Below are 22,534 nucleotides of genomic sequence, written 5' to 3' on the forward strand. Positions count from 1 at the left end.
ACATATGGCCTACCTTCTCCTGTATGACCAACGGGTAAACAGACACATATTTTAAAAATATGGAAAAAACAGATAACAAGCATGAACTTGACTTAAGATTTATGGAGATTTCAGATTCTTTCTTGCATCAAAGGACCAATTATATGTAAAGCTGAAGACCATGAAAGACCTGTCCAAAGACTAGTTCATCATCACCAATGAAAAAACCTCAGAGACACAATGAGGATCTGATAGCCAGCCTCTCTTGCACTGCACAAAAGAGGCCCTGGCCAGACCAAATATGCACACAATCAGTGCCTTTAAGTATTATCAATACGACAGTGAGTGAATTAAATTTATGAGAGAATGAGTGGAAGTCGGTAAAATCAGCATCACTTTCCCCTTCTGTAAGATCCTGCACTGGATTTTGTTACAGTAAATCTTGTCTACAAGTCATCCTCTAAATCTTTACAAAATGGGATTGGACCTGCAATCAAGAAACAGTTCAAAACCACAGTGTAAATCCACTGATACTTTAAAAAAAATACATTTTGTAAAGCTTAAGTAAGAGAAGGGAGAGAGTACACAGTACAAACCCAAACAATAAATCCTCATTAAATTCTGAATTATTTTCAATTTTTAATACATAACTGAATGCCTAGTATAAATCAAATCAACAAAATTATTTTTTTTCTGCTTTTCCAAATGTTCCTTTAATTCACAGTTGTAAAGATCTCAGCAAAGCATACCAGTATTGTCTTATTTCTAGAAATTAACTGTTACTTAGCTAGAAGTTAACTAGAATTTCTTTTCTGAAGATCATTGCCATCATTCTCCTAAGGAGATGATGCATCCTCTCAAAGACAGCCACAGGCCCAAGAAAAAAACAGTAACTCAGAGAAACTCACTAAATCATGAGAGACCCAAAGAAAAAAAAAAATCATCACATCTTGTTTATATCTTAGTAAAAAAGTACATCTCAAACATAGCAAATTTTTCAGCTTTTTAAAACCAATTTAACTGAATAAGCTAACTGGCATACTACTGTCAAGAGGGTATGATGATTTGAAATTGTAAAAATAAATCAGAAAGACATATCAACATTTCTATGTGTAAACATGAATCAAAAGACACAATATCAGGCAATACTGCAACTATGTATCTCCAAATGGATCTTTTTCCTCTCTCCTCTCCAATTTTTTTTTCTAATTCATTTCCAAAACATCCTAGTCTATCTCTTTTCAGTATGGATTACACAGTTCCTTTTTAGTGACAGAAAATATGTTTCAATTCTTACTTTCTAATTAAATACAAGGATTGATTTATGTGATACAGAAACAACATTCTCCTGTACATTAATTAACATTCTACTGAGAACAAAAATTCTCTTTCCTTTTTTCCATAGCACAAGTAGCCAGGGAGTGAGGAGCTTTGAACACAGACCAAAAGCTATTCCATTTCATTAGATACAGTCACTAACTATTTATTTGCTTTTGGAAGAAAAAGTTTCAAGCTACTCATTCTCATACAACACTAACCAGTGATGCGTAGTATTTTACATTTATTACACTTTACACATAGAATACAATAAGCCAACTTTTTTTTTTTTTAAAGCCACCATAAAAACAAATAGAACGCTTACCTTCTTCTGGTACCAAACTATAGCATCAGTTACTTTGGACGCCATTTATTCCACTGAATTCACACAGTCATTTTAGGCTGTTAACAGAAAAAGACAGAACTTTACTTCCACCTTCCCTACGAAGGCAAACACAGGGAATGTAGAAACACTCCCATCACCTGCAAAGCGCTGAACAGCTGTATTTACTTTATACTTTGCCTCATTACTATTTTAGTATGAGTTTGGGTTTTCTCCTCTGAATAAAGAAAAAAAAAAAACAGAAATCTGCTGCTACAGGACATCACAACCTTCAGTTTTGTTCCTCCTTCTCAGTCAAACACAGGTGGCACAGAGATGATCTGTTATTGTCTCATGAGAACATCACAAGAGTTATATTACATGTAGCTTTTTTTTTTTCTGTGACAAATAAGGCAACCCACAATTATTACCACAGCACATTCTGAAGTCCAGGAATAACTGTTACAAAATGCAAGAAAACGTCATACCAACTATTAGGTATTTTTGAAGGGGGGGGCAGGGGGAAACCACCACACAGTGCTAGAACTCGACTCATATATTTTCTCTCATACTGGACATTCTGTAAAATCAGATTCCTTTCCAGATATATTGTTATAATACACAAGCTCTTTCAGATATGAATGTATTATCATTAAAACCAAACTCGAATATTTCATAAATAGATTACTTCCAATATTAAGAGATTAATAACAGTTAAATTAGTTTAGTACCTACATTTCAAACTGTTAATTAAGACAGGAAGCAGTCAGTGGAAGAAAAAAGGAAGAAGGAATTAAAAAAAAAATTGTTAAAATATGTCAAAAAATCTGAATACTTTTGCGTTTAACAATCTTTCATCTCACTGATTCCCTTTAAAAATACATGTATGTAAACAAATATGCCATACTCAAGCCCAGCTAAAAAAAGTCAAGAGGCACTATACTACTTATGACCTTTCAACACTAGTTGGTAAAAGCTGAAGTTTTCAGCTCCACCTAATATTCAGTATTCTTCCTATGTTTACAAGAAGTTTAACAATGTTATTTTTATATAACTGCACCAAGTATTTAACATGCAAGACAATTCCTACTTTATTCTGTAAAGCTATAAATTCCTAACAAATTATGGAAAAGGCTTTGAAAAAGTTAGTATAAGTAACTTCAAAATATTAAACAAGTTTTCCAAACACGTTATCCGAATGATTTCAGGATCAAGCACAACTGGTAAAAATCAACACAAGAAGCTCTCTTAAAAAAAACTTCGCAAACACAGTTTCACAGAATCACAGATGGTTGAGGTTGGCAGGGACCTCTGGAGGTTGTCCGGTCCAAGCCCCCTGCTCAAGCAAGGCCACCTAGAGCAAGCTGCCCAGGCCCATGTCCAGATGTTTTTTGCATACCTCCAAGCATGGAGACTCCACAGCCGCTCTAAGCAACTTGTGCCAGCACTCAATCACCCTCACTAAGTAAGAAAGTGTTTCCTGATGTTCAGAGGGAATGTCCTGTGTTTCAATTCATGCCAGTTGCCTCTGGTCCTGGCACTGGGTACAACCGGAAAGAGCCTGACTCTGTTCTCGTTGCACCCTCCCCTCAGGTACTACACACATTGGTAAGATCCCCCTGAGCCTTCTCCTCTCCAGGTTGAACAGTCCTAACTCTCTCAGCCTTTTCTCACAGGAGAGATGCTCCAGTTCCTTCGCCATCTCTGTGGCCCTTCGTTAGGCTCTCTCCACTATGTTCATGTCTCTCTTGTACTTGACCCAGTACTCCAGACATGGCCTCACCAGTAGTGAAGAGGAGGAGTGGTAGTTTATCCCCCAAACACCAAACTATACATCAAGCATTCTTCCAAGATTGATCTCTCTCAGGAAAAAAAAAAAAAGTGATTAAGGGGTATATTTCTGATAAAAATATCACATTTATCATAACATTGTCAGTATCAACAACATTGCACCTTCTATTTCTTCATTAAAAGCAAATACGAATTATTACTCTGCAGGCAGTTTTTATAGTGAAAGCTTAAGTGTGATCCTAGTCCTTAAAATAAAGAGAAAGATAAGACATTTGTTTACAGCATTTGCACAGATAAGGAATGCAAATAAAAATACCATGTGCAACAGACGGGATGGAAACTGAACTTGTGCAATCGACTGAAATAAAAGTGTCTTTATGAAATGTCTAAGCATTGTAATAACTTGTGACACTTTATTACATGTTGTTCATCACCAAAAAGTTCAGGTTGGTTTGTTTTGGTTTGGCTTTTTTTTAAAAAAAAAAAAAAATAAAAATCAGAGATTGGATTACCTGATCAGAACAGCTGCTTGTACAAAAATCACAAACACTCCCCCTACAGAAGTGCTATCAACACTGCCATCTTTCAAGACACTTCTCAGCTTGGGGAAAAAAAAAAAAAAAAAAAGAAAGAAAAAAAAAAAAAAGGACCCTCCAAAAGGCAGTTACGCACTGACACTTGTTTATTCAGTCTTTCCTGACTCATGTATGGATGTACTTGTATTTTATACAGCGTATTACTTTAAAGACACTGTATCCAGTAAGTTTGGATATGTATTATATACAGCACAGTACAAATCTTCAACAAACAGATTGATTTTACACCAGTTCCTGAGGATTTCTAAAAAAAACATGTCATACATTTTCATGTTTCACAAAGTTTTTTCAAAAAAGAGAAATCAAATACTCAAAAGGAACTATACTTACCATTTCTAACAGTGTAATTCCAATACCCTTTATGCAACTTCAGATAAAATTACAACACAATAGAAATAAATGTCTCAGAGAGCTTAGACAATCACTAACAAATTTCAGAAATATCAGGACGCTGGCTTTCATTTCAATAGAGCAAACAAACACTGCAATTTTTCCACTGTTGATAATAGTATTGTGTAAGTCAGATCAAGTCAGTTAAAGCTGGCAGTCATGATTGTGTCAACATCTGTAATTGTTTCTGACCTGTTTGTTTCTCATAATAGCAGCAGTTTTTCTAAGAGCAATTATTAGTTATTAAGAACTCATTGGCACAATAAATACATAAATATTTCTATCATGTAAAGTATGGAGTCCAACAGAGGCTTTAATATAACTTGGCATATTACAGAGAATGGTTACCCTTCTTTCTCACCCATACAAAGCTTAAAATAGGATTTGCTTTCTTGTTTGAAAACCTGTTTAAGTAAACCTAAATTTAAAATCATTTGCTACACTGGACTATAGAATCAAAGTGACATAAACCCCTTAGCCATCCATAGCCTCCACACACAACATGACCTACATCGTCATAGCGACAGCAGTTCCTCTGCTCATGGATGTGCTGACGTAGGAAGGATGTGATACACATTTTCATCACACTTGCACCTCTCGTCTTCTCCTCCCCTGTGAAGTCATCTTGGAGGTTCCTTAATTCCTTCGTATTTCTCCTAAACCAGTCTCCCCTCTTCTCACATACAATATACCCTGCTTCCTACCACCATAACTACAGCATGAGAAAAAGGTTAGAGAGCTCATTATCGGCAGTAAAGAACTAAATGTTGAACCTGCACAGAAACCTTGCCCTCAACAGCTACATTAACTTGATCTCTGCCTCTACAAGGTAACTTACTTATCCAGGACGTCCAACTGTGTCAAACATGGCTAAAATTGGAGAAGCCATTCTAAAGGCAGCAACCTTTTTTTGCAGTAGTTCTCCAATCCGCTGAAAAACCCTTTGCCTTGAGAAACAACTACATCACAAAACTATAAACCAAGTACAATGATATATCTGATTTCTATCAACAAACTTGTTATATACACTACCCATGGTTTTCATATTTCTAAGAAACTCTCTACATTAAATCCTCCATAGAGTTTATTTTGGTGGTGCTTAAAGCATATTTGCATCAACAAATGCAAAGATGATGCTTACAAAACTAAGTATGACAAAATCATGAGATGGATGTCTCAAAAGATTTTAACAGACTTTGGTGTGCTGAGTAAAAATACCTTTACAAGGAAATATCACATGCTTTCTTTAAAAGATATACAACAATTTCTGAGACAGCACTGAAATGAAAGGGTAAGAGGGTTGTTTAATTATTTCTGGACAGTGTTTCTACTTACAGGTGCTGGGATTTCACTGTGGTTTGGTTTGGTTTTTTGGGGTGTTTTTTGAGACAATATAATGAGTTTGATACACTTGGCCTGAAGCTAACTTATCTGGATGAGAAATGGATGGTAACAATCCAAGGCACTTAAGCTGCAGCCCTGGCTCACTGAACACCTAGACAGGAGACCAAGGATTGCGCCATCCCAGAATGCTGCACACTCGTTACAGGTTAATATGTGATTCAGCTGACAGTTTGTATTGATATTGATCCTGAAGTCAAACCATACAAGCTGAGCTCTAAGGCACATCAGTATCAAATGGGTAAAGTGAACAAATCAAAACAGCTGATAACACTTCCACAAGCACAACATAGCACTGCCTGTTCTCCTCCCATCCTCTACAGATCTAGCCTTTTATTTCATGTTCTGTGTGTTGCGTACCTGCATCTGGGACACGGACCATCTTTAGCACTCAGTTGTACACTGTCCTGTGCAGAGTAACTACAGCAAGATTAGCTTAATCTTAAGGAACTAGAGAATTAAGAGCAACACACAAAAAAAACCTCTCAACATCAGAGATTAGACAGAACATGTAAATGTAAAAGCTTGATCATAACATCTCTGTGACATTCAACAGAGTCATTCATGACATTTCCATCAAACTCACAGTTAATACTACAAATAACAAGCAACATTTTTTTGATCAAAACTTCAGTACTTCCTTAAAACTAAAAGAAGATGACTACCTGGTTTTCGTGGTTCCTGTTGAGGAATTTCTTAGCTATTTTTTTTCAATGTCAGAGCATAATCATATTCCATTTTAAGTAAGTACACGCTACACCTTGCAATCAAACAAGCAGTTTTTCAAAAGCCACAGAAATCTATATTTAGATGTTTTCAGGTAGTTAAATGCTCACTCAAGTAGTGCAGTGCTTATTGTGTAAGACAGGACTAGATACTACAGTACAGATTTAAATAAATTCAAAGTAAATATGTTTTTAAATTTTACTCATATCCACAGGATTTTGGTGACCCAAGTCAGCCATAAATGAGTACATTTCTAAATGACAGTAACGGAAATAAAATCTATTCTGAACTCTGACAGAAGTTCTGAATAAAACTGCTCCTCATAATGACAAAGGCAAAAAAAAAGGACAATTTTTGGAAGAATATACAAGTCTAAGCAGTGGCAAGTAGCAAAGGGACATAACTAAAAATCCAACATAAGCAAGGAAGCATAGGCAAATAGTTGCTTTCCTTACCTGTAAACACTGTGAATCACTAAGTATTTTAAGGAACCTATTTCTTTTATAAGAGTCCTAACCCGAACGGTCAGGATACCATCCAGCTGTTGAGTCAAGACTTGAATGTCCTTATCATCTCATTATGACCACGGAATGATGAAGCTAGCATGCTCACTAGACATCATTATAGGAATAAAATTGCAGCTGTAGCATTGGTCTCAAATGTTTTTTTAAAATGCCATGGATTTTTATCACCTTCAGAAGACCTTCTCTTAGCAGCAAATTAAAGGCCGTTCTAAAAAAGTCACTTCACAAAGCCATGAAAATACTACAACTTGGTTTCAACTACTTTTCAGAATAGAATTGTTTTACCATTATGTTAGATCCTCCATATTACAGTTTCACAATCACAGGCATAATTCCACAAAGATTTCCTAGTATGAAGAGTAAGAAGAGACAATGAATCAGAACAGTAAAGCCTACGGCCTAAACTACTAATTTTGTACCAACATTTGTATCACACAAACTCACTTAAAAGTAAAATATTATGCTTGCTGATGCACAGCTAGAAAATAACTTTAACGCGGAAAAAAACCTCACTCGCCAGGTTCAACATCAAAATAGAAGTTAACATTATCATCAAATTGTTGACATTAATTGATGTTTTAAGTTAATTTTAAATGAGCCCAATAAACAGCTTAGTCACAATTAGGCATCCACTGTTGACTGAAAAGCTGCTTCGGTCGTGACGAAACAAATCAACACAGGTATCAGTGAAATGCAGATACACCACTAAAACTCACCAGGAGTCATCCTTTCTACACTCAAATCCATGGGAGCTGGGCCACTGCCACCAAGAACAGGATTAAACCCTTGAAGCAGTGTTTAAAAAGACACATTCCTTTCATGTGCATTACAAATAAACCATTAAACCTACACTTCTTTTTCTAAAAGGAACAGCAAATACTGTATTAATTCACTCAGTGTTCTGTTTCAGTACTTTATCTATGCATCATGTTCCCAAAATAGCATTTCAGAATTGCAAATTGTATACAAGCAAATGAGAAACTTGCCTCTCCCTCCCTCCCTATCACACCTTTCAGTGGAAGTTTTATCACGTTCCTTTCAGCTAGCCTTAAGAAAATCTGAAGCCGCCAAAGGGAAGGGAAAATATAACATAAAATTTTAAAATCAGACACTGCTAACCTCAGGACCATATCGCAGCCAGCAGGAAAAGTACTCTTGCTGCCAAGCCAGCCAAAGACCACCTCCCAAGTTGTTGCCTTGCAATCCAAGGTTCATGATAGTTTGTAAACAAAAAGGAATTAACACACTTGCTTTCCCCAAAGAACACCAACAACTCTGCTAAATTTGGATATCAGCATTCCTAAGACACTGCTCATGAAAGAGAATGAATTTTCAAACCTTGCTCTTCACTCTACCTCACCCCTCCCCTCCCCTCCCCAAAAAAAAAAAAACCACCCCCCAAAAAAAAAACAAACCCCAAAAAATTACCAACCAAAAAAACCCACCCAACAACAAAAAAGACACCCCCAAACAACTGGTGAAAAAAAAAAAATTAACATCCCTAGATACTTGTTTGGGGAGTTCTGTTGTTTGCTTGAGGAGGTTATCAGGCCAACAACAGCAACAATAAAATATGAATCAGACCCTACGCTGGCTGCTGTGTATCAAGCCCTGTTCTTTATGAACACAGACATACCAAACGTGATATATCATGACACAGACAGACATTTGGCAGCATGTCCATGCCTGCCTGTGCCTCCAGTAAGATGTCAGTTACTGAAAAACTGATACTTTCCTCAGGCCTCTGTATTTTGCCCACAAACCATGGTATCTGAGCCCATTTCTGCCACTGCATACTTACTCTTCCTTATAAGCTCATGCCCTTTATCACTTACCATCCCCAGCAGGAAGCTCTCACAGTTGCAGCTGTGGCATAGAGCACGCAGCAAGAATCAGTTTTCAAATTCTGATGGGAAGCAGGCTTGACCTAACCATCTTCACCTCCATAGTAAAAATGCCAACATCTGAAGGACAAACTAGCAAGGAAGTAGCACAGAAAATAACTGTCTCCCAAGGAATACTTGTTTTGCCAGTGAATTACACAACTGTCTGAAATAGCAGCAAAATGTTGAGTATCAGGATTTCTGAGATTTATTTCAGGTTCTGGGAAAAGAACATTGTGTGCAGTTGTTGCAACTGCTGTAGCCGTTTCTGGAATCTATGCCCTCAGCCTTAAAGTCTGTTCAAATTTCCTAATTTTGTTACATAACTGGTTTCTGTTCATGGCTCCATTTGAAGTGACATGACAGGATTTCATAGTTACCTTACTTGTAAAACAAGGGGCAAGGACTCTGTACTGAGAAATCCAGGATTCTACACCCCTTCTAATTTACTCCTGAGCCTGCTGCAGTGTTTATTAATAAGCAAAATGCTCACAAAAATTAAGCATACTGTCCCATTTAATGAAGTGGAAAAAAATTCAAGCCCTTAAACAGGACTACAATCAAGTTGATTTTGCCCCTTAACTTCTACAAGAGATGTTCATTTCAAAATTCCCATCAGTGCAAAAGCAGTAATTGCTGCCAGCATGACAGACCTACAAGCCAAGATATTTCTGAAAATGCTGCATCTTTTAAAAAATTAAATAAAACACAGCATATAGTCAATCTCAAGTTCTGCTCTTTTTAATTCCTGTTTTTTGTGCTGAAGACCACACACATACATACATACCCCATTAAACATATTCACAATCTTATAATGAGAAATCTCTGAAATACTGCATGTATACAACTGCTCTTAGAACTGTAACAACTTTATTAAGGACTGGAATTTCTGTAAATACTATGTTTTTCATTTACATACACATTCTTCTTGAACACTAAAAAACAAAAAAAAAAAAAAACCAAAAAAACCAAAAACCAATCCAAAATACAGTGGCCACCTTGAAATAAAATCCTATGCTCTTTTCTCCTCCTAGTGATTCTAAATACAGCTGTAATTTCCTGCAACAATAAATCCTGCTCACTGAAAATACTGACTTGGTGTTTAGGAAAATGTGTTTGTCTGTCACTAGGCAATGCACAGCAGAGTTGTGGCTTCTCGATGAGTACAGTCAGGAAGCTGAAAACCACTCCTAAATGACCAGGTTTGCATCATGTTCTACAAATAGTTATCCAGCAAGTTTTTGAAGCAGCTGAAGTATGAAGTGGCTGAGCTGTCAGAAAAAGCTGCAGTCTCTTGTAACAGCCACTGTTCTGTAGGAACACAGCAGCAAACGCTGAGCCTATATTTTTTAAATAAGTCTCTGTAGCGATCCAAGTAAGGAACTGCAGAGTAACAAGGCTTACATGTGTATCTGGCAAGCTCCTCAGAACAATCATTAAAAATAGAACACCACTATACCTGAAAGACTATCTGATAGGGTCTAATCAGCAGTTTCTGCAAAGGAAGATCATGCATGGCTATCAGTATTTTTGAACATGTCAAACTAACTGATAAGCAAGAGCAAGTGATAAAACATACGCGGACCTTCAAAGAGCCTTTGGAAGGATGCCAAAGACTCCTAAACAGACTGCTGTTTGTGAAAAGCAAACACTGCCACGGATCAAAAATCAGCCAGAAAATTGAACAAAATTTTGAGGTCAATGTTCTTCATTGCAATAGGCTAACTAGGTAATAAAGATTAATAGCAGCATCCAGTCTGAATTAAACGGCCTATTTATTGCCTGCTCAGGTGCCCAGAAGCTCCTTGCATTGCACACAGCTAGCCTGCCAGCTCTCCGTCCACTGCCAGCCCAAGGCAAAGTGTACGCCAATCCGAGGGTGCTCCCAAGTTCTCCTTCACATAGAAGCATCCTAATCCCAAAGCTAAACTCAGACTAAATCTTCCTAGTCTGCTTTCTTTATGTTCCTCTAGTTTTCACATACCTGACCACCCTGTAGTGACAGAGGCAGACACTCAGGATATACATGCCGTGGTGACTGGCTCTTTCTGAAGGTTTGACATTAAAGCCACTCAGGACAACTGGACTCAGAAATTGTGACTTCCAACTTTCTAAGTACGCTAACCGTTAGACTTTTATGAGAAAGACGAACACAGATACTCATCATGCCACTGCTTCATCAGGCACTAACAGCTAATGTGAGCTTAGAGATAAACAGACACGCCCCACATTCCTGCTGGTTCTGAGAGTTCTAAGGAGTTAAGTTTCACCAGAAGAAACCATTCACTAAATACACCTAAGGTCTACACAGAGACAATGGAGAAGGTCAGGGTGGCCGAGTAAGGCTTCACAACCATTTAAACCACTCAACCAGTATTACCCCAAACAGCTTCAAGGAACTGACTACTATTACTAAGTAAATGAGCAGTTTTCACCTGAGATTAGCTCCACAGATCTATGCACCACAGAATAAGACTAATGCCACCGCTGGTAGTGAGGCAGCTCTGACTGAAGCCAGCTTAAACACTCTGAATCTCTACCTGCAAGCCTTCTGAAGTGCCATTAACAGAGTTAATCAGGACTAATTAAGGCTGTTTCCTCTCTCCTCCTCCTCCTATTTAGACCAGTAGCCTAGAGTTTTTGTGAAGTACTACCTTAATTATATCCTTAAATGCTGTGAACTGAGCTCTGCCTTGTCAGTCCGAACTTCAAACTTCTGTAAATAGGTCCAGCAGTGCTCACTATATTTATTTTTTATACATCAGAGATTAAAAGAAAACCTGAAGTAGTGAAACTTAAGAATATGCAAAGCTTAAGAATATGGATCAACTTTAACAATGAATAGGCAACAAACAGAATTTAGTATTCATAATGCAAATGATACCTATGGGTGGGAGGGGAAGGGAGTGAACTATGTACACCACACAAAGCTTTAAAATCAGATATCTCAAATCCAGAAAGGAAATTTAGCAACTCAGTAAGCTCTTCCATTCAATACACTATAGTCAGAAGAGCACAGAGACACCAGAATAAAAGAGGAATGACATAGAAAACACTGCAGTACAGCTCTGTTAATCAGCTGTGCAATCTGACCTGAAACGCATGTATTTTATTTGAAGAAGAATATTAAAATACTGGAGGATGGGGAGGTGTTCTGAGGAGGGCCATGAATTATCAACCACTTGAAAACTCTCCTGTTGAGACAGGAAAGTGTGAATAGAAAAAATAAGAACTTATAAATTAAATGAGACTTCAAGAAATATAAAGAAAATATAGTCAAAAAAAACAACAACTTACAATTAAACAGGGAATTCCTTTCATTAACTGAGCTCAGAGGATAGCAAAGCCAAACTCTTAACAGATAAATATTATATTACAAGACATAATTAGACTGTTAAACTCAGAACCACAGGAAGTCACTGAAGCCAAGACTTTACCCAGATTCAAAAAGCAAGCAGCTAAACACACAATAACAGTAAGAAGAAAAGATCCATACAGCTGAGGGAATCTCAAGCTTCACGACCCAGGATGCAAGAAAACATCCAAAGAGATCACCCAGGCTGTATTTGGCCAGACAAACTCTCTACCTAACCCGACCCCAGAGTGGCCAGCAGCAAATACCAAGGAAAGCATATAAGCTACGTGGCAAGCATAGAACAAACTGTCCCTTATGACAGCTGAACACAAAAAGTGTTTTTGCTGCCAGGCTGGCATCTGCCAACCACCTAACCCCCAAAAGCATCTGGCACTGGCCAGCTGCCAAAATCCAAGACTTAGATGACTTTTATATTTGATGCTATATTGCCTTAATTTCTTCTCCCACTTTGCAATTGTATTTTACTTTTTAAGAACAAGAACCACAAATGTATTTGCAAATAGTTCAATTCAACATCTGGAGTCATTCCAGGAAGCCACCTAGTCTCTCTAGAGTACATCTACCAAGACCACCCCAAATGAACAAAGAATTACACACTGAACACTACATGTCTCACTTAAAGAGTATTCCCAGTAGAAACAAATTTGGAAAAAATCCCATTTACACATTTAAATTAAGAAACAAGAGAATAGCACTATGAACTCCCTGATACTGTCCTCTCAACTGAAAAAAAAAAAAAAAAAAAAGGGAAAAAAAAAAATCACAAAAGAAAAAACCCACAAACATAAGCTGTATGTCCAAATTTCTTGACAACATAATGAGTATCTCTATATATGCATAGATGTTTGCTCTGACTTTGAAGCTGGCCGTGCTTGGAGATGAGGTTGGACCAGGTAGATTAGATGACTTCCAGTGACCCCTTTTCAACCTAAATTATTCTATGATTACATGTAGAGCATACCCAAACATTACACAGTAATACATTATAGCTCTAATTACTATTAACTCTTTTTTCCCCTACAGGCAATGTATTAATCTCTTTGTATTCTCCTTAGAAATCTGAATATAATTTCTTCAAGTAGTTAGCTGTTGCCTCTGTACTCAGCAAGAAGGACCTTTATGAATAACAGCACAGTAAACTCAAGGGAGAAAACAAGGTATTTATTTTTCACGTCACTACATATCTTAAACAGTGGTCAACTGTTCTTGAACATTCAGAAGGAGTAGCACCTCTGACAGAGGTATCCTAAAAGATTTTTGGTTTGTTTCCTTTGTGAAAGACAAAAACATTACAGAAAAAAAAAACAGGCCTACCTTGTTTCATGGACAGAAGCAATTAAGTTTGTCTGATTTTACCAGTGTTCAATGGCTCTCTATTGTCCTTCTCCAACTAACCCAACCCTTTTTTGCTGTTCCCCACCCCGTATTACCAACTGCCCCAGCTATCCAGCTGGGCCAGCAGCAGTACGCACCACGATGGCTCACAGCTTAGCACACCGACTGGCCAGCAGTTGCTCTCTTTCTGAAGAAAGAAGGGACTCAATTATAACTGCCTTTTTGTGGATGGGAATATTAATTTGGGTCACTACCTACCATAAGTTTTATAAAAATTTGTCACTGTGCAGGTACTTAATGTGTTTCAGTTGCGTCATCTGAGTAAAGAAGTTACTCAAACGGGAGAAGACGGACAAAGAAAGTAATTGTACAAGCACTGCGTCCCTGGTAAGCGTAGGTAAAAATTCCAATAAACTGTTCAGTGATGAATCCATAGAGCATGCTGTTTATTATGAAAAGAACTTCCTCACAGACAAAAAAACCCAACCCGCGACTGTCATCACTCTCAATCCCAGAGGTCCTGAGAAAAGGAAAAGAAATTATGTTTTCATTTATTTATCAAAATTTCTACTACAAACAAGTAGAGGATAAGATATTCAGAAAAAGTCTGGGAAGACAGTATATGTAACTCCGGAGAATCGGGAAAGAAAGTGTCCACTGCTTTCCAGTGACCCCTGCCAGCTGTGACAGGAACAGCATTGTTCAACTCCAAGAGCCGCTCCACCCTTCCCTGCCTGGTTAACCGCCTCAAGACAAAGTTGAGTCTTTTTGATGCACCTATGCCTCCCTCCTAACACAACATCAATACTCCTTCCTATTTCAAAAGCTACGGGAGTTTGAGTTCTCCCAAAACTCACACCAACATTCAGCAGCCATGGATACAGCCGAGACCAACTTTCTGAGACGAGCCGAGCCAACTCTGCTTTGGGAGATATCCAGTACTACCGGAACACTTGAAATGCTCCGTGGAGCACCCAACAATTACTGACAATTTATTTGCATGCCACATTCCACACAACACAAGAGGAAAAAATTCTATACAAGCATTGAATTAAACTAACTAGGTTTCCAAATTCTTTTTCAGATTATTCAGGCTCATGTTTTATCCTTTGTAATATTTATATCCAGAATAAAAACATACATTGGCAGCAAAACATAGCAACAGAAAAGTCAACTGTACAAAAATTCCACTTCAAACAGGGATCGGGATCTTAACCGCACCAGTTCCAAGTATTGCTCTCAACCTTCGCCTTCAGAAATTAAAATTGTTTGCAAACATTTTAAAGTAGAGCTCTGAGGTGGAAAAAAAACCAGCCAAAACCAACAGAAGTATGATGTGCAGACATATATTGTTCATAAACACCTTACTAAAACAAAAATAAGACTTCAGAGAAAAGGATTATCCTTTCCAGGGAGCCACAAATAAAGAGGCAAATCAAACCCTTCAGAGCTACAGAAATAGCCAAATACATACAGCTATTTATAACGCAGAGATTTATTCATAGAACACTTTTAGCCTCTAACCTCAGGAAAACAAAAACATCTCATGCCAAGCACTAATGTATGTAACAGAAATATATCTTTCTACTACTTAGTGACCACTGTAAGCGCAGCTAAAGATACCAGGATTCACTTACTAGAATTAACAGGTTATTTCAAGTGATGCACTTCTCCCTGATAAAACAGATACCACCATCTGTTTAGTAGCATCAGAAGGAAGATCTAAGCGGGTAAATTACTGATGACGTCCTTTCTTTAGTCTCTCTCCTGTTAGAGAACTCATATGTCAAAATTCTAACACAGCTGTATTTTCTGCAGGAATGTTTCATCACAAAGAATTTCAGAACATTAATTGAAGTACTTTCAACAAGTCAGGTTTTCCAATTAATTACTTTTTCCAGTTAATTATATGACAGATGACCAAAATGCAAGACTCATTGGTATTACTTTTCAAGTGACTAATAACATGTAAGAGCAGTAAAAGACAAAATACCAAGCGCAGAGTTTGAAAATACAGACTAAAACTGTCACCGAATCTGATACACCTGAGTCATGTGCAGCCAGGGAGTAAGTATGAGAAACAAAAGTAAAAGAAGCTGACACCTGGATAGTTATACTAACTACTGTATAATAATTTTCCCCCACTGCTCTCTTTTTTTGTTTGTTTCTGATAGAAAAGACAGCAAATGAACCACTTATGAGGAAAATTAATATGTCAGAAGAAATTCTAACTCATGAGAAGTAGCCTAACATTTCTTTTCTCGAATTGAAAACCACGGAAAAGGCATGACCTGTAGAAAGGTTGTCACTGGGTTAGGGTGGAAAAGGGGTAAGGAATGGAAAGAAAGCACCAGAGGAAGAAGACTGCGTGTAAAATACAAGAATATAGAAGGAGATGAGGTCAAAGATAAAGGTGAAGATGCTGAAATCCTCCCTTAAAAGGAAAGGAGAAAAAAAAAAAAAATCCCATCACCTGGCACAGACACTAAAGCAGCTCAAGACGTATTAAAGCAACTTACCACGGGAAAGATGCGTTACAGCAGCAGCCCGACTGAGCAAGTGGGAACGGCGGGCAGCCCGAGCCCCGAACGCCCAACTGAGCGCTGCCCCCCGCAGCAAACTCAGCAGCCGGGGGCCAGCGCGCCCGGTTACCGAGGGTTCACGGGCACGGCGCGGCCCCCCCAGCGCCTGGCGCAGCCCGCGCCCGATGCGGTCACACGGCCCGGCGGGAAGGGCCCCCCCCAGCCGCCCCGGGACCCCACGGCCCGGCGGGGAAGGGCCCCGGGGGCGCCGCAGCGCGAACACCCGCGCCAGCCCCCGCCCGAGGGGGATCCCGGCGCCGCCGGCCTCCCGCCCTTCCCCTGGCCTGGCTCCCCGCGGTGGGGCGGAGGGAGGCCGGCAGTGGACCCGCTCTCGCCGCCCGACCAGGGCCGAGGGGAGCCGCAGCAGCCGGTTCCGCCGCGCCCCGCCGGGGATGCGCGTACGGCCCCGCCGCCCCCACCCCACCGAACGGGAAACCCTCGCCTCGCCCCGGTTCCAAAGCCAAAGCAGCTCCGGCCGCCTCCTCCCGCCGCCGCCGAGCTGGGTGGCCCCTTCCTCAGCCGCATGGGGAACTCGGCGCCCCGCTGCGCCCCCACCCCCGCCTCCCCCGCTGACCGAGCCGGGTCCCGTCCTTACCGGTCGCCCGGTGCCGCGGCGAGGCGGCGGAGGGGGCCGGCGCGCGCCGCAGACAACAGCAGCGAGGGGAGCGCGAGACGGCGAGGAGGAGGAGGCGGCGGGCGGGCACGCGCGAGGCAACAGCTGGGGGGGGTGGGGGAAAGAGGATGAGGAGGCGCGTGCCTGAGCGGCGGCAGCAACAGCGCGCCACCCGAGAGGGCGCGCGCCACCGTGCCGGGGGCGGGGTCAGCAGCAGGTCGGCAGCCAATAGCGCCCCCTCCGCCTGTGAGGGTGGGGCCGAGGTGAGACTGGCGGTGATGTTCTCCAACGAGAGAGGGAAGAAGGTGGGGCTGTGCTTGACGGACAGCTCCCCGCCTAGAGGCGGGGCCGGCGTGACAGACAAACTCCTGCACGAATTGGTGGGAAAGAGAATGGAAAGGGGGTGGGCTCAAGGCTGAACCGCCACCGGCCGTGAGGGGGTTGGCTGACCTTGATGGGCGTCGCCACGACCGAGTAGCTGAGGGGGGAAGGCGGGGATAAACTTGAGCGACGTCGCCGCTACCCAGTGATACGGAGTACAGTAGGACGTGCGTCCCCGCTGCCCAATAGGCAGGTCCGGGGCGGGGGGATGAGGAAGGCGGTCGGTTTCCTGTGGCGGAGCGGGCGGGGCGAGCCTGGCCGCCCTCTCACCTGCGCGTCTGGCTCCGTATCGCCGGGCGGGAGGGCGATGCGCCGAGACCCTGTGCGGGGCGGCGGGTCCGTGCGAGGGCGGCAGCGGCGCAGGGCGGCCCGGGCCCGCGAGGTGAGGGCGGGAGGGGGAGGGTGAGGGCTTCCAACTCAGGATCCCGCGCCGGGCCCGTCCTCGTTCGGGCGGGCAGGGCCTCCGGCGCGGCCGGGGAAGCGGCTCTGTCGGGGGAGCCGCGGGGGAAGGCCGCCTCGGCCGAGGGAGGCGCCCAGGAAGGCGGTGGGCCGGTAGGGAAGGCTGGGGCGGGGGTGTCGAGGAGGCCCGGGGTCCGGAGGGAGGGCGGGAGGGACGGGCGGCCTCCCCCGCCTGCGGGGCCCCGGCCTCGGCCCCGGCCCGGTTGTCCGCAGCTGCTGGAGCCCCAGCCCCGGGGTGCGTGGGGCGGAGGTGGCCGTGGGTGGCGGCTGTGCCCACCGCGAGTGGGCCGGCGCTGGAAGCGGCCGGTGTTCCTCGGAGGAGCGCCGAGGCTGTGAGCCTGCTGTGCCCGGCTTTGCTTAGCCCGGCGCCCTCGGTTGGTTTACGGGTTTCCTCGTTCAGGGCCTCTGAAAAGTTTCTGAATATCTTTTGTTTTTCTCTAGCCAAATTCAGCACTCGGGAGTCACAAAGACTCTTAAATTACTGTTTCACTGAAAAACAGCAACACAAGCACTCCAGTTAGGGGAACGTTGTAGTTTGATTTTATTTACGCTTTCAAATCTACATAGGCTGCCTGAACTGAGAAGGCACCAGTTGCAAAGAGAACTTGTGAACATCTAACCGGTATTCGCGTCAGAGGAGTTTAAATGTGGTTTCAAAATGGGGCTACTGGAGTATTTCTTCTTGGGTGTTAAATTACTCATGCCTACTGAATTGGCTGTCATTTATTCAGGGTAGAGTTCTATTTAATTTGGTTTCAGTGGAATATAATTTTCTGAACTTTGTTAGACATTGTTCAAGATTTACATTTATAGATTTATCTTATCATTATTATCGAGTTGAATGTCACAGAAACATAGAGCCTTTAAGGTTGGAAAAGACCTCCAAGATAATCAAGTCTAACTGTCATGTGTAAGTTTCCCTCCTCTTCATATTTTTCCTTCTAAACAGGACATAATCAGCCATCGTAATATTCTAATTATGTAGGTCAGTCCACCAAGGTCAGCATTGCTACTTAGACAATACTTCTCATTACTGAACACTTTCGTTTTCTGTTAATTATGTGAGTCCTGTAAGGAATCAAGAGTTTTTATTTTTACACTCTGGCTTTGACATTCTTCAGTGTTTTCACAGAAGAGCTACTTCAGATTTATACCCTATCTGCATCCTTTTTCCAGTGTTAACCTTCTTGTGATAGCTGGCCTGTAGCTGAGAACCTTACAGTAGTCTGCTTTCTTTCCTGATGAGAGATGGTCCATGCTCCGTGTAATCAAACCCTTCGTCGTATGTCAGCTGTATCCCTAGCAGTCAGTCTTTAGAATTTGGTAGCTTCTTTTACAACTCAAAAGTACGCTTCTATTTTATTGAGTTTTCATCCAAAAAAAAAGCCTGTAAAATTGAATGGAGCCTTGCAGTCCTGCCCAGTCATGCAGTTACATCTCTTAATTGGGTCAAGGAAAGGCAGAATAATGTCCCATGCAGAGTTACCTGCCCGTGCTTTTTAAAATTGTTACAAAGTGGTTCTGAACAGTCAGGAAAATTGAAAATCTTTCATCAAGGGAGCAACCTTGAATATTGAGTAGCCCCATCTAATACAGCTTCAGTAAGTAGCTTTCCATTTCCTTCAAAGACAGTTGATAGCACCTTCTTTGAGTATCTGATAACCTGATACTTCCAAGAGTGTTGAATTCCTTTTTTCCTTTCAGACCCAAGTTTCCAGTCTGTTTCTTTGGTTTCCGCTTTCTCCGGTTTGCTAATAAGAGATTCCCCTCCTTGTAGTATCTCTAGCATTGATTTCTAGAACTAGGTTTTGAAAAACGTTCTCATGAAAGGAATATTGAAGCTTCATTTCAGGTCAGTGTTCTCTCCGCTTTAGCAGCAGACTTGCACTTGAGAATACTGGGAATGTTTACAAAATACTGGAAATACTTCAGGCAGGTCATAGTAGTTGTTCTGTAATCCTGCGCACCTGCCAGCTAGTTTAGGTATGTTTCTGTAACAAGATAAGAGCAATGCTCTCTAAACCTCCTCCTTTTTTTTTTTTCTGTCTCCTTAGCAGTTAACTCTGGTGTTAGTGTCACTGCTAAGCTTCACCCTTTCCCTAAAGAGGGGGTTTGGGTTCCTCCAGACTCTTTGGTGATCTGAGCAGAACTGAGACAGCAAACTACAAAAATCCTATTTTAAACTTCTTTTTTTTGGTAGTTCAGCTCAAGGAACTCGCCTGCTCTGGGTCATGCAAGTGTCAGCCCTAACACAGGGGAGGAGATGCACCAACAGAAACTCCAATTTAGATTATTTTAGGCTAAACTGGATATTTTCCTTAAGAGAAATCCTGGTGCTATTCACTGAATCAAATCCATTAAAACTTCAAACCTAGACTGAAGAAAAAAGTAGGTCTGTTGAACTGTGTATCAGAAGACACAGATTTAAATTGTAGGCTAATTTTAGTGGTGTACAGAATTGTTATCCTCTAGCTCTAATGTAGCAGGTCATCTGCTAACCAGTTAAGCCAGCAAGTTTTACTTCCCTGCTTCCGGTTCCGATGCTTATCTGAGCACAAAGTTGGTTCAACTTGCTAATCTGGCAAAAGTAACCCAGTTAAAAAGAAAGGTTGCTAATAGATTTCTGCTTGTTCAGTGGGTTTCGTAGGCTTAATTGGGTGATCTTGTGAGCATCAGCCGTAACAGAGGAAGCAGTAGCTTGTGGCCAGGGGCGCAGAGGGGAAGAAGGGCTTCTCCTTCCCTTGCGGCATCTGGTGGTGAGGGTTAGATCCTTCAGAACGCATCTGTCACTTACAGTAATATATATCTTTTTGTAATTCAGAACAAATCAAAGCGCAGTTTCCTATTTCAGGTGAAAGAATATCAGTGTTCTAAAGGGAATGATCAAATTCCTAAAGATCCTGATTTTTTAAAATAATTAGGAAGACTATTTCAGCACTGTTTCACTGGTATGTATTAATTATCCACCATCGTAGCGTGAAATGTTAAGGAAGATCGTAGTATTCTCACTCCTATTTTTTACACTTGCAGTGGAAGGCTTCTGGCAGATGCAGTGGTGAACGCCTTCCAGTTAGGAATTTAAAAACTAACTTTTATTACTGTAGTAGCAGATGCACTTGTCCCTGTCTTTCTTGTCATGACTACATAGAAATTTAAATATACTACCAAGCCAGTAAACCTAAATAGTGTTCCTGCCAGCCAGTGTCTGTGTGCTTTAGATACCTGCCAGAAAGCAAACATGCGTAGCTATTAGTAGTTTTAAGACTGCTTGACAAAAAGTGGCAGTAGTGCTTCCTGGCTCATTTCAGCTGCAGCTCTGCAGACGACAGGATCTTCAGATGGTTTGTAACTTGTGCTTGTTAGTTGGTTTACATTTTACTGTAATTATTTAGCTGTATGAAGAGAATTGCTGGGTTTATTTTCAAGTGTTAACTATGAGTGCCTCAGTACTGGAGGAGAACGGTTCTAAACATATTCTTAGCGCACAAAAATCTCTAAAGGAGTCTTGGCAGCTAGTTTAGGATTAAACAAATTTAGATTAAGGCAGTTTACACAGCTGATTTAACGCACTTAAATTGCATGGTGGACAGGACCAGAGTGGCTTCACTGAGGATGGTAGTTACAAAAGAAATGCTAGGAAGCATTATGTAGGTGAGGTTAGGAGGAGTGGGAGAACAAGAAATGAGTCTCCTTCAAGGAATGTGGCTAATGGTTGTGCACTGACATCTTTTGATGCCTTCCCCCTCTCTTTTGTTTTGTCAGGTTGTTGCTGACAGTGAAAGACTTCCTCTCAAAGCTGTTTAAATGAGAATGTCCCTGGCGCAGAGAGTACTACTGACATGGCTTTTTACGTTGCTCTTCCTGATCATGCTGGTGCTAAAGTTGGATGAGAAAGCACCATGGAACTGGTTCCTCATTTTTATTCCAGTCTGGATATTTGATACTATTCTTCTGGTTATGTTAATTGTAAAAATGGCTGGACGTTGCAAGTCTGGCTTTGACCCTCGCAATGGCTCCCAAAACATCAAGAAAAAAGCCTGGTATCTCATTGCAATGCTACTTAAGTTAGCCTTCTGCCTTGCCCTCTGTGCTAAACTGCAACGATTCACTGCGATGAAACTAGCCTATGTATTTATCCCTTTGTGGGCCTTGCTTATTGGGGGCATGATTGAACTTGGATATAATATCTTCTATGTACGAAGAGACTAAGCTATACTAGGTGGTTTTCAACGCTGAGATTGGTACCAAATTCCTGGATTATTATAGTTTTGCCACAAACTAGATCTCCAGATTAGAACGCCAAATAAGAAATCAGTCAAGCTGGAGACTTTATCCAAACCAGGCTGAAGACTGAAAGTAGACCCATTCCATTTTTATTTTAAAACTGTCATGTATACTCTTGTAAATAAAAGTATTTGTTGAATGTAGTCTGTTCTGATATGATTGTTATTTGTTACATGGATAAAGATACGGGCTCTTCACATGTACATAGAAAATCTCCTCAAAGGAACCACGAATGTTCTGCCTCAGAGCATTCAGCACGTTGGGTAATCGTTGGTAAGAGGACTTAAGTTATCTATGACTTCTGCTGTTACTCAAGAAATAACCAGTTAACAGTAATTTCTATAATGTGCTAAATTTACTTTAAGAATCAGAAACAATTGATAGTCACCAGATAAGAGCACTTACTTCCTTGAAAGTGATTCAGCATTTTCTTTTGACGGAATCCACTTCCAGTCTGAAAGACTAAAAATAAGCAATTTTTTTTTTTTTTAAGCTGCTGAAACAGACAATAACCAGTGCGCTTACCTAGGGAGAAAAGTCAGTAGCTGAACTGTGCCAGCTGTCCAAGATCCAGA

General features: G+C 41.1%; 2 protein-coding genes across 3 annotated transcripts in view; one reads left to right on the top strand and one right to left on the bottom strand.

Annotated features, from left to right (window-relative positions):
* Window positions 1-16,915, bottom strand: part of PHTF2 (putative homeodomain transcription factor 2) — a 70,222-nt gene extending 53,307 nt beyond the window's left edge. For both annotated transcript variants that reach the window (XM_086745900.1, XM_086745891.1), the window contains exons 1-2: window positions 16,818-16,915; window positions 1,622-1,698 (exon numbers count right to left, since the gene is read on the bottom strand). In XM_086745900.1, the coding sequence (XP_086602026.1) occupies window positions 1,622-1,666 (45 nt within the window). In that variant the 5' untranslated portion in view covers window positions 1,667-1,698; window positions 16,818-16,915. The remainder of the gene's footprint in view (window positions 1-1,621; window positions 1,699-16,817) is intronic.
* A 543-nt stretch (window positions 16,916-17,458) lies between these two features.
* Window positions 17,459-22,102, top strand: TMEM60 (transmembrane protein 60). The gene is made up of 2 exons (XM_086739954.1): window positions 17,459-17,598; window positions 21,438-22,102. The coding sequence occupies exon 2, from the start codon at window positions 21,480-21,482 to the stop codon at window positions 21,882-21,884; it is 405 nt and encodes a 134-aa protein (XP_086596080.1). The 5' UTR covers window positions 17,459-17,598; window positions 21,438-21,479; the 3' UTR covers window positions 21,885-22,102.
* Window positions 22,103-22,534: the final 432 nt, after the last annotated feature.

This window comes from Chlamydotis macqueenii, chromosome 1 (assembly GCF_036417535.1).
Source record: "Chlamydotis macqueenii isolate bChlMac1 chromosome 1, bChlMac1.mat, whole genome shotgun sequence".
Taxonomy (NCBI): domain Eukaryota; kingdom Metazoa; phylum Chordata; class Aves; order Otidiformes; family Otididae; genus Chlamydotis; species Chlamydotis macqueenii.

Bases quoted from the DNA above. Each gene is read 5' to 3' on its own strand.
- TMEM60 (XM_086739954.1), top strand. From the start codon at position 21,480: ATGAGAATGTCCCTGGCGCAGAGAGTACTACTGACATGGCTTTTTACG.